This window comes from Cydia fagiglandana, chromosome 1 (genome assembly GCF_963556715.1).
Source record: "Cydia fagiglandana chromosome 1, ilCydFagi1.1, whole genome shotgun sequence".
NCBI classification, from domain to species: domain Eukaryota; kingdom Metazoa; phylum Arthropoda; class Insecta; order Lepidoptera; family Tortricidae; genus Cydia; species Cydia fagiglandana.
In genome coordinates, this window is record NC_085932.1 from 11,551,652 (window position 1) to 11,564,901 (window position 13,250).

Consider the following 13,250-nt stretch of genomic DNA (forward strand, 5'->3'; position numbering starts at 1 on the left):
GTGATAAAATAACCGAGGCGCATAAAATAAAATAAAAACTAAAGGCACTTGACGCCTGAATGAAAGTGATGTATGTAGTCAGCGAGCGGGGCGGAATACGATTATCTTTTGAGTATTTCCCACGTGAGAGGAGGCAGTCGGTGGAAAATTAAAAAGCAGCGAGGAATAAACACGGGTGCTATTAACTTAGCCTATCTGTCAAATTCCCAGGTGTAATCGTAACTCTGTAAAAGTATAATGTCGAACAACAATAGTAGGTAACATGTTTACGTGTTATTTCGAAAGAAGTCACTATACATTTTTAATGAGTCTCAACAATTTTATTACCGATATACATATAAAAGTACTTACGTAAGTCCGCCCATGTATAAAATGACGTTTTTCATACACAGCTATACAAAAATAAATTATATTAGACTTACGACAGTGATTTTGCATGTGGGATTAATGGTGTATTCATTTTAATATAAGCAAATCTACATGCTATAAATTATTACACGACGCCATGTGGGATAAATACAAGACACGGATAAAAATAAGACTTAGATTTTAACTCTCAAAAACTTTACTATGGTTCATTCGTATTCCATTTAAACAGAAGTCTACACTCAAGTCTTCTTTTTAAATGGAATAGGAATGAAGTAGAATAAGTTTTTGAGTGTTAATATCTTGGTCTTATTTATACCCGTGCCTTATATTAACCCCACCGGACCCTAATCATTGATTTTATTCAAATTGTGCAATATTTATTCAAAATTTGTATATTTATTTGCTGACTTTCACATTATTTTATTATTTGCTGGATAATGCGAAAAGTTAACATACGGGTTATTTAAAAAAAAACAACAAATTTACTAAAAGGTTTTTCCCGTATAGAAATATGTGATAGATCTACAGAAACCTACTTAACTATTTATATAGCCCGCAAAACCGGTGTATACAGTACAAAGGACGGATTTAATGTACTCCGGGTTACTGTGCGGAATATAATATCAATGCTCAAGCAGCCGTCCCTCTAGCTTTACAAACTTGAATCCCCCGCATATTCAAGTTTTTGGTAAATGATCTCTACGAAACTTATTGTAGGAGTTACTCGACTGTGGTTGTGCTTATTGTAGTTATAAAGTACTTCCTTATTTAATATTGTATTACATTAATTTGTTAAAACTAGTGATGATTTGTGTGACTTCGTTACTATAAGAACTATGGTTATAACAGAAATGTAATAAAGTGAATATATTTTCCTCCCTACGCCTATCTGACAGTAACGAAACGGCAAATGCACATATTTTACCTAAAGGGCGTATTTTAATTTTAATAACAAGTTAAGAATTAGATCTACACTAGATATGGCTCAGGCCTGTAAGTGAAATTTCTTCAACACAAAGAAAAAGTTATGAGACCTACAGATTAGATATATGTATATCTAATCCAGATCTACCCCCTTATTCATAAACGTTTACTAAATTTAACAAGCCGAAAATAATCGTTTGTCCCTTTCCATCATTCCAATACGTCGGAAAGGGACAAACGATTATTATCGGCTTGTTAACTTTAGTTAGTATACGTTTATGAATAAGGGGGCTAAACATTAACCTATTATTAAAATGAGAATATGCCTGATGTCAAGTGTAGAGTTTGTGACGTGAGGGCATGTAGAATTATTTTAAGCTTGGCTCTATATGAGATCTGATAACTTTTTGACAATGCGAGCCATACGGCAACTTGGTAACATTATACATGAAAATTATTTTGGTGGGATATTTGTTTACTTTAATAGATATGACGTTACTTTATTTAAAAACAGTAAGAATTAGTGAAAGATAGTTTAAAACGCCAACTGTAGAAGTATATCCATAAGTAGTATATCTGTATTTGTAAAACTGTAGACAATACCAGTTGTCAGAACTGAAAGAACTGTTGTGTCACTAATTCGGTTACTTTACTCTAAACTTATATAGGTAAATTACATAATCTTACCTTTGCGTAGAGATCTTCTGGGCGATTTCCTTTCAGAAAGTCGTAAAATACACAAAGAGGCAAGACCATGATGGCGGGCTCTTTGCATAATGTAGCAGCCGCGGCAAACAAAAGAGTTCCTGCTAGGGTCATCCACTGCCACAGTTCACCGGAGTCCTCACTGACACTGCCACTGTACTGACACTTCAGTCTCACTGCCTCGGATTTCGCTTCCCAGGCATTTAGCACTTTCATAGGGCCCGCTTTACCACATTTCAATAATCGACGAAAGTTCATCATGACATGCTGGACCAAGCTATGGCAACTTAGTCGAAACGGCTGATCATTGCTTGAGCTCGATCTTCGCATTAAATTATTTTTTAAGATATGTCTGCATAATCGTTTATGGCGTTCACGTAATCGGATGTGCTCGCTGTACAGTAAGAAGCTTATGAGAAACAAATTGCAAGCCGCCAAATCCGCTCGGCCTACTACTCCCGCCACTGCTTCTGTGTGTATTGGGTGGGCTGCGAAGGTGAGCCCAGCGACTGCCGCACCCACTCGTATACAGGAACTCGGCATCAGTCGGCGGGCCAAAACAACAACGAGCGCTGACGCTATGCAGTGAAAAACTACGTTTAGAAAATGAAAACTCCATGGCTTGAATCCACTAAAAGCGTAATTGAGCCGATATGTAGCGACGCACAGCGGCCTATATGAACCGTGTGAACCTGGGTCTGTGAGCGGTGTTCCCCAGAAATCGTTTTCAAATAGTGCCTTTAGCGGTGTGTGTCCGATGACGTCCGGATTGGAGAGGATCGCCCGTCTGCAAAATAAAATTGAAATCTGAGTTTGTCCCAGTTAGCATATCGAATGCAAGTGAATATTCATAATTGTATGTGTGGACGCAGGAAATTTATCTTTGAAAACCGTTAAAACATGCAAATTTTCGGTCAAGAGTAAAAAAGCCACGTTTAAATGAAGGACATATTCATAGATCGTCATTATCACGTCATTTTTGATGCGCAAAGTCAAGATAAGAGGGTTAATATATAAATATATACCCCACTTGAGTGTTATCTTTCTTAATGTAGATTTGGTTTCATAAAATAAAGGATTTTCCTTTATTTGCCTATGAAAACCCATACCTTCATCCGCCTTTGCAAAATAACAAATCCAAACACGCGTCCCTAGCTGCTTAATTTAAATAAAATATTGCCTTCTTACCCGGCGCGCGTTCGATCGCTGAGCTCGGATCTCATACGACGTTTTCCCGAACGATTGGCCCGCTGCCCTATAGCCTCGTCCTTCCCTTTGCCGGCTGAATACCGTCTAAATAATGGACACGTTTAAACGTACCAATCTATCCTTTGGGATTGATTTTGGTGAGCCGTACATTTGAGCTTGCCGGCTGATGTGTGAATTTGCCGCGGGGGGCTGAGGGATACGGCTTACAGGTCACTTTTATTATTCTAATTGACTGTGGAGTTTTTGTGGATGTTTTACAATTTAATAAGTGTATTATTTTTACTTCGACAAGAACATTATCTTTTCACCACACCAGCTCGGAAAGGCTTACTTTGCACTTCGAAAACGAATAGCAAATTTGCATTTTATCCACATGTGAGGCAAAGTAATCAAATGCAAATTTTGAGTTGTTTTCTTATATTTGCTGGTAGAATTGACTTTTAAATGATGATTTTGGATGATAAATATTTAATAACATTCATTTGGATTTGATTTGGTTTGATTTTGTTTGATATTTTACATTTAATATTTGCTTCGGGTTGGTGTGGTGAAAAATTTTGTGTTTCACTCGGGGGCAAATTTTGTTTAACCCTCGTGCTTTGAAACCCTCGCAATGCTCAAGATTCCATTTTTCGAACCACTCGCTACGCTCGTGGTTCAATTTTGGAATATTTCGCTTGCTCGGGTATCAATATTAGCACGAGCGGTTAAACAACAACTTTGTCCCCTTGTAAAACAAATAACTATTGTCTTTAACTGCGATAAACGAAATATCTGGAAGAAATATCTCGTACGGACCTATAATTTGATTTCTAATGCATTCAATCCCTTTGTGCTTCCTGCTTTGAAGAGGAAAGCCAGGGATATAGACGATTGAATAATAAAATTTTATAGGGATCGAACCCGCGCTTACTATGCAGAGAAAAAAAACATTCTTTACATTTTACCATTGTATTTCAAATTGTGAGAGGGACGATGATAAACATGAGTTAGTTACAATTTTGATATAGTACATATACCTTTTTTAAATGCAAAATACTATCACGGCTATCAACTGCGTTTATTTAAGTAGGTACATCTAAACATTGATGCATTGATAATGGTAAACTCTTTTAAATGGCATTACCAATTATTTATGTTTACAGGGCGTTCGGTAATTAAATAATTGCGTTTCTTCACCGGCAGACTAAAACTGTTTAATTATAATAATTAATTTAATGAATGACGGTCTGCAAGTTTAGTATAACCTTTGACTGACATCGTAAGATCTTGGAAGTTTTCAATAATTTTGAAGTTCCATTGAAAAAACAACATAGTTTTTTTGGTCTAAGTTTTTTGGTCCGCCAGGCATTTAATCTATTTCAATGATTCATTGCCGACTCGTCCGGTTCAATATACCTAGACCTAGAGCTGGTTCAAGTAGAGATTGTACACAATTAGAAATTTCTCATTTTGTAATCTAATATTTATTCAGCCATAAGATGTCAAATAAATGTCATATGTGCCTATATGAATACTCGTACTTTCCACTTTTAGGACTTAACAATTTTTCAATACCTTATCCTATTTCTAACCATTTGCTATTATTTATAAAAAATCGGTTTATCATTCATAGTTAGATCTTAATGGAAACAAAGAAAATACATAGGTATATGTGTGAACCTAATACTTAACACTTGAACATGTTCGATTTGGTTTGTATCTGGAGTTAGGAAATGTATTTTGTTAAAAGTCTGCAGCTTGTTAAAGATGCACTGCAACGTATACTAATTTAGTGCTAACAGCATTGAGGTTTTCTAGTTGTTGGGAACAATGTAGAATAGTGCGGCTGTACCGCAAAGAAATAAATAACAAAAGCCATTTTAGATTGGAAAGTTGTCGATAAAGTTGGGCAAAGCACCGAACTGTTCCGGGCAAGGCAGCGGCAGCTGCGGGCTGCGTCACGTAAGCCCTCAATTACAAAACATTGGAGAGGTTGCACACGAACAAAGTTCCGTTCCATCCTCATTATCGCTTCGAGAGATTTAGAAGAAAGAGAAAATGAAAAGTTTCTATAAGATTTTGAACCCTCTCAAAGTTTAACGGGTTTTTGATACGGTTTCCTTTCCGAAATAAATATATTTTTACTTTTACTATATATAAAAGAAGAAGAAGCCTTAACTCAAAGGTGGGTGTATATAGGCTGAATACGTAGATAGATGGGTAAACTATAACTTTCCATATGTTCCAATTCCCTTAAGAACAATTATCTAACTAATGAAATGGGTTATTGAACGGGCTCATTTGTTCAATTTGACTATGTTAAGTGCTGAATATGAATAAAAATATGAAATCAGCTGACGATCGATTGATAACTTTACTTGTTAGCGTGAACGTTTGTGCGAAAGTTTTTAATTGGTATTAATACTTCCCATTATGTGCTCAATTAGATCTTGTTAGGAAGTAATTTGCCAGTTATAAAACACTTCCTGTAATTAACGTTGTTTAGTTTTGCAGTAGGTACATTTTAACACGCAAACGTAATATCAAAAATACAATGTTAGGAATATGTAATAATTATAATAAATGTCATTTGGCGTAGTAGTCGTGAAAAAATTATTACTGATTCGATGAAAACGAAGGCTAAAGTACACAGTCCTCAAGTCAATTTCATGTTGAAATGAAAGCTGCTACCGCTTGCGTGTAGCTATCCAAATGTGTAAGAAATATATTTAAGAATGAAATTGTTTATTTATAAGGCAACTAGTTGTCATATCGCGCAAACTATCGCCTTTTCTCTCAAACTGTGAGCAAATAAATATGTAATTTGAAAGCGGTGAATAGCACTAGGATGGCATGTAAGTTTATGTCTACGCCCTACCTGTCATCATAGACAAATCCGGCATCTAATGTGTTGTAGTACAGGAGGAACGCCAGCAGGGCGCTAGCCGCCGTCACCCACTGATCCATGGCAATGCAACGTCTACATCAGGAATATTTGTAGGTACTCCATTTCTGAAACAAGAGAAAAAAAATTGAATTACTAACCTTGCAAAAATTATGCGTGATTTGGTGTAAATCAGTCTTCGTTATTCTCAGTTAGGACGAATCACAAAAACAAAAACCTAATGTAAATTGTGCATGACACTGTGTACGAATAGATTTACCATAGATATTTGAAATTCGTAATTTATCGTGAGGTCTGCAAACTCATAATTTACTTCACTAAGTAGTTTGATTAATCCTCAGGTATAGTTATATTGATTGGTCATGATGCAATTGAGCTTTAATACTATCTTATTTATTAAATGTAGGTACCTGTAGGTCTGAGGCATTTTAGTGTAGATTTTAAGGCGAGGTTATCCAGAATATGTGATTTAATAGTACTACGTAAAAATGTAAAAAATATGTAGGTGACGTTTGAGACCTCTATCTGAATCCCTTACAAGTATACTTACTGAACATCGCAGGATGGAAAAAAGTGATATACCTCTGTTTTTTTACATTGTATGTCATCGTATGGCATTATACAGTATCAGAATACATCATTAATCCTTTTAGATTCATTGTATTTGAATCGTACAATAACTTGATAGAGAAACATTACATCAATGATGGCAACATTGATGTCACGAATAAGTAATATATACTTACTTTGAAGTTCTTAAGCGATTATTGTGGCTATAAAACTGCTGTTGTAAAGCCACCCTCTCTACATGAGAGCCCTTTTTACAGGTTACAGAGAAAACAAAAGCTTCTCAACTACGGTTGTAGTAGGTTCTTTTAAGGCGTATAAGGGGTGAATTTTTACTGTTGGTACCTACATTTAACACTACGAAAAAAATTCAATTAAATAGACATATGGGCGTGGGAATGGATTTAAGTCGCCAGAGCTTATAAAAATCGTATGTGTAGGTATTTTTACTTGATTTACATTTAAAATTTAATATAATTTTTCATTCGCAGTATTAGAACGAACGATCGATCGAGTTAAAGCGTGTCTCATGGAAATAAAGTGCTATGAGTTATTTTAACAAGTGTAGCTAACATCACAATAATATAGTCAAGTATTATTCAGCGGCACAGCCTATATATGCATGTATATGTATTTGTATATTAAGGCTTATTAGAAACATCCCGAGAAGCAATTGAATAAATATGTGATGAGATAGGCTAGTGATCAATCAATTCACTCACATTTAGTATTAGTAAGTCTAACACAAAAGTCTAAACTAATTAGTAATCAGTTGCGCTAACGTTCATTAGAACGTAACGGCAACGTCCTACAAAATTATCTTGTTGACCATCTATGAAACAAACAATCAAAAAATTGAACAACAAATGAAAAAAATAAACCAGGTTCTCCTTTTTGGGCTGTTTTAACTTTTTTCTATCTTTAAACTCCACACGTTACAACGGCAGAAAGAATTAACAAAGCAGCTTTACGTCATCCGAAAGGGGTAAATGTAAAAGTACGTAACAATGAGCAGAGTTTTCCTTAAGAACATTATTCACGTCGCGTACGTCATCACATTAAGCAGATTTATGTTCCAACTTCATTACTTTAAAGGCTTTTTCAATCTCCCGACGGTTTAAATGATAAATGAAAATGTGTATTTGGAATCAGCAAAAGAGCTGGATTATTTTTGATATAATGCAAATGCTTAGTTTCTTCTTGTCCCTAAGCCTGAATAGTTTTATCTGGGTTTTACGTGAAGTTTTTCTCAAGCAGCATTTTTTTTTTGGTGAAATGCTGGATTTGTTTCTTGGTAGGTATGTAATATTGTTTTATTTTTATTTCATTAACAACGTTCAATCGTAAAATATGGTTAAAGTTTATTTGCAAATATTCTGCCCGAATTATACTAACAGGCCAATTCGAACGTACATTGACATCAGAATGATATCTGAATAATATCATTTTATGTATCATATATTATGCCTCGCTCGAGCAAATACATGTACGGAGCGAATTGCACGATAACTGAATCCCGTCAGTATCAATTTAATCGTTGTGAACTAAACATTGTCGAAGAATGGAGTAAACCACCTTTTTTTAGCACCATTTTTCATCACCAGCGGTGGCAGCATTGTTTCATTTTTATCACTTGTCAGTAAGCCTGTCACTTCGCACTTACGTACTTGTTAGAATGTGACAAGCATGGTGACAGACGATAAAATATGCAACCGTGCTACCGCTGCAGGCAGTAAATAAATAAAAGAGTGACCATATACGTACAGCATATTTTAATATACCTATATACCTGCATATATACTGTCGAACGAATAATGGTTTCTCACTCACCGATACTCAAGTTGCATGGCTGACTGAAATTACCACATTAATAAATAATCTAATATGTTGACACTCACATGGACAAGTATAGGTACCGGTATATAATGATGGTTAATAGTAGTAATGGTTTATAGGAATAAATTATCAAATAGAGGTATTGTTTTCAACTGACCAAACCTATAATATTTTTGAATACCATTACAGTTCAACCTCTATTTGGAGTTCTAGGGATATAAATAAACACAAACATTCCGGTTATACCTCAATTCAAACCAGTAGTCAGAATACCGACCGTCAGGTCCCCGAAATAAAATAATATTATGAATTCTGAAAAATGCAACACCATAAGAACAATAGTGATGTCACACATTGGAGCCATATCGATATTAAGGGTATAGTTCCATGGCTAGACCTATGGAACTCTTTTCACTTCGGTCTGCCAATTTTAAAAAGAACTTAGCTCATTCGTTGATTACAAAATATTTTATTCTTATCATGAGTCTGATTTGATGGACTCTACTAAATTCATTAATACTGTTTAACATAAAATTATGGCTTGGCAAACATTGTGCTTTGTTGGCGAACAGTTTTCATAATAATTGTGACTCAAAATGTCCGCATGTCATCCCGAATATTCGGTATTCGGCCGAGAGAGGGGCCGAATATTCGGTATTCGGCCAAATTCACTATTCGGGGCATCAAAATATGAATAATAAATATTGACCCGGACCCCGACTCTATTAGCAGTAGGTAATACTTGGTTCTCATACATATAAAATGACGTTCAAGACCAACTGGTCATAATAAACTTATAAAGGGGTAGAGACAAGCTAAAACATCTAGTTTACTACATAATTTAATACGATTTTTGCCTTACAGCTTTAAAACAAATAAATTACTAAACTTCACTTCATTTAGGATAGATACACATTTTTTTTAACTAATAGCGGCTCGATTCGGGAAATGAATTAGAGACTCACTAGATATGAAATAGTAAAGATATGTATCGTTCCACTGCAAAAGGTACCTAATGGCGGCTGGCGCCGCGATTCGGGAAATGAATAAGATATTCACTAGATATGAAATAGTGAAGATATGTGACGTTCCACAGAAAAAGGTACCCTATGGCGGCCGGCGCTTACGTCGCATAGCGCCGCAATAATATTGGAGCGGCGTTAATGATAGCGTAAGCGTCAACCGCCATAAGATACCTTTACCCGTGGGACCTCACATATCTTTACTATATCGTTTCTACTTAATCTCTAATTCATTTCCCGAATCGCGCCGTAGGACATGACTTCACATTGGTCGTATGTCACGTCCATTAACCCTAAGGACTGTATCGTTTATTATAAATACAAATAAAACCTGGTCTAACTGTTGACGTGTGTATTATTTTGTATTACTATGTTCTTAAGGTATACTCTGGGGGTATTTTTAAGCCATATCTGATATAAGAAGGTTTTACATTTATTTTATTTTAGGGACTTTATGATGATTTTAATACCGTCTAGCAATTGTAATTTGGACAAGCCTATCGAGCTTAATTTGAGACTATTTCACCGATTCCTTGGTACGATTTAAAGAAACAAAAGGTTAATATGCTGCCAAAATATGCCATCTAAGTGTCCTTTTCATGATTGCTCAATTGAACATCCACAGAATAAATGTGGTGAATTTTTATCTTTACATGAAAACGACTTTTTATGCAACATTTTGGATTCCCGTCAATTTCTGACGCCAGCGAAATGAGGGAAACAGCTAAAAGAATCTACCGAAATCCAAAGCCTAACGGACATTCATGGCGTTGAACCATGGCTAGAACAGGTCGATAGAAACGCTCCATGATGGTTATATTGTATACCAAAGTCGGGGTTGTCGTAAGTAACATGCCATATTCTCTAAAAGGCCACCAAGCACAGATCCAAAACTTTTTTTCCAACTAAAAGAAATGATTAGACTATGCCCAGATGTTTCGCTTTACGAATCATATGTAATTGCTGTTTACATAGTACGATTTTTTTTGTGTAATATCTCGTCTTGTTCGCAAACCGTAAATTTTCTTGTAGTATTTGTCCAAAATCATTGTAGTTACTCGGGAGGATTGGGTAAATATTGTCCAAACCATATGCTTTACGTGATCTCCCAGGACGAAATGTTACTTATTATTAAAGCATTAATTAAACTATATGTGTAATTTTTTAATAAAAATATAATACCAGAAAAAACGGCTAAGTAAAGTTGTATTTATAATAAACGATACAGTCCTTAATATACCTACCTATTTATTTACTACATATATGGCGGCACGACTACACCGAGTCGTCGCCAAATTCGAGTTCATTTACGCTTCTCGTTTCAAATGTCAAAACTCTTTTTTTAACTCTCTGTGGATATAAAATGGCGTTAATGTTACGTAGCGAGAAAATATGTTTTACATTACGTTTCAGTTACATATACGAGTATTAAAAATGTCCAAACTATCATTGTAATATCGCTGGCCCAATATTACAGGGTTCTAATGTTTCACTTTTATTGAACTGTGAACATTGTCATAGTAACGTCATTAACTCGAATTTCAACAATCTTGAAAATGTAACATAGACCCCTGTAATATTGGGCCAGCGATGTTTTTTATTGCTTAACTAAATAAAATCTGAAAGTAACAATATTATTCTGACAGCTGCTTGTGAAACAACATGCGTACATTTTAAGGAACAAATTGTGAATTAAGCAAAATTAAAGTAAACAAACTGGCCGGAAGGAAATCGCCGACGAGATTGTTTTGTGAAGAAGCTAATCCGGACAAAAGAGCAATAACTCTGTTTCATTTGTTATGGCGGAGTGAACCAATCGGCTAGAGCAAATAAAGCGAGGTTTGTGGAGCGAAAATAGACAAAGGATCAGATACAGGTAGGAGTAAATAATCCCGCATGACTTGGGCGGAGGAAGCATTTTCACTATTATCTACCCAGACTGACTTCGAAGGAAAATATACTTGTTTACCCGGAATCGGAAACCGGCGTTTAAGAACGGTTTTGAACGGTATAGGTACGGTTATCTCCTGCAGATAGTGCCAGAAGAACTGGAGCATTATATCCGATAATAACTGAAGGTAAGTACTGCCTGCGCTGGCTGCGCTGCGCCAATGTTTACCATTCTACGATATTTTCGTAAAAGTATTCTCTATTCGGACCCGGGTATGTCCTTAAACTACGTCCAGGACCCGGGTATGTCCTTAAACCACGTCCAAGACCACCGGTGGACGGGCAGCAGCGTCCCTCAAATTCGGTGTACTAACTGCGATCGCCAACCCGCCTGCCAAGCGTGGCGATTATGGCATTCACCCCCCAAAAAAGGGGGAGGCCTATGTTCAGCAGTGGACGTCTTATGGCTGAGATGATGATGATGATGATCCTCTATTAGAGTGATTCGGTTACGTCTGTTCCAAAGGCAACACCGACTAGACTAAGCGCTACCTGTTTTCGAAATGTTCATAAAAGTCATTACACACTTTACTTTTATTACTGACTTCCACTGCTTTCACATAACTACAATGACCACATATATACCGGATCTTTAATCCTGTTATTCGCACAGTTCCTAATCATGAGCCATTTCCGTCTGCAAATCGCTTTCATCAAAAGTTCCCATCTCTCGAATTACGTCAATTGCCGTTCGAAAATCAACTCTGACTTTATACGACAGGGGGTCGTTCATAATTTAAATTATTTTAATTTAAATCAATCTACATATCAATAGCTAAATTTGACATCATAATATCGATAAAAGGGCCTACTTACGGAATCGATATTATGATTTCAAGGGCTTATGTATAATAGATTATTGTTGAAGTAGCACGTCGAAAATGTAATAAGTACCTAAGAGAAATCATGTATGGGGTGAGCGCTTAAGTTATTTTTTCTATGACAATTTAAATAAATTATATCAAATAAAAGCTTTAAATTAAAAGGAAACAAAAGATGTGGTGCTGTTGGGTTTTGTTTACGAGTAGCTGCCGAAACAGTCCACCATCCACCTCCTGGCTTCATCATACTTGTAACATCAGTAGCCTTACCACGGCTGCCATATCAGTGTCAAACTTCACACTAATGTCTGCGTAACTTAATTTCTATATATGTATATCTCGCTCGTCCTACTATGTCAGTATTAGCGAGATGCATAGAATGTAAGTTAGGTAGGTACCAGTGGCGGCGCGTCAAACATATCCATAGGCAAGCCGGGGCTAATTTAAACAATAAACAATATTTATTTGGTAGCATACAATGTTTAGGTAATGGGCTAGTATCTCTTTTTAAGTATTGTAAATACGTGTATTAAAAGAATACTGCTCTTCCACTATAGGTAATTTACAGTTTCTTTTAATGCTATTAACATTAGTTAGGTTAGGGTAGAAATTTACTATTACAATTTAACATTAAACATTAAACTTTAATTTGGCTTACATATTTCCTTTACAACTCCGCTCAAACGTCCAAAAACACGCAAGCCGGTGGGAATCGGCTTTTATGGACGCTCCGCCACTGGTAGGTACGCTCACGCTAGCGAACATGTCAGTGTCAAACTGGTGGTAGCGGTACAACTCGGTGGTCTCACATCTGTATTATCATCTAAATTCATATACTAATTACCAAATTGTATTTAATTAATTGGCAGTTTCGAGTTACAAGTGAAGTCAATTTTGTTTCAATAGGTACTCTTATATCGACTTAAATTATATCTGGCTATTCCAGCTTCCCAAATAATA

The 13,250-nt window shown here is 35.9% G+C and overlaps 2 protein-coding genes across 2 annotated transcripts in view; both read right to left on the reverse strand.

Annotated features, from left to right (window-relative positions):
- Positions 1–6,188, reverse strand: part of LOC134664264 (protein O-mannosyl-transferase TMTC2) — a 103,782-nt gene extending 97,594 nt beyond the window's left edge. Inside the window, exons 1-2 of the mRNA XM_063520815.1 lie at positions 6,068–6,188; positions 1,981–2,785 (exon numbers count right to left, since the gene is read on the reverse strand). Of these exons, the coding sequence (XP_063376885.1) occupies positions 1,981–2,785; positions 6,068–6,156 (894 nt within the window). The 5' untranslated portion in view covers positions 6,157–6,188. The remainder of the gene's footprint in view (positions 1–1,980; positions 2,786–6,067) is intronic.
- The window catches only part of LOC134664220 (xanthine dehydrogenase), a 165,864-nt gene that overhangs the window by 19,643 nt on the left and 132,971 nt on the right, over positions 1–13,250 (reverse strand). The gene's annotated exons all lie outside the window — the stretch shown is intronic.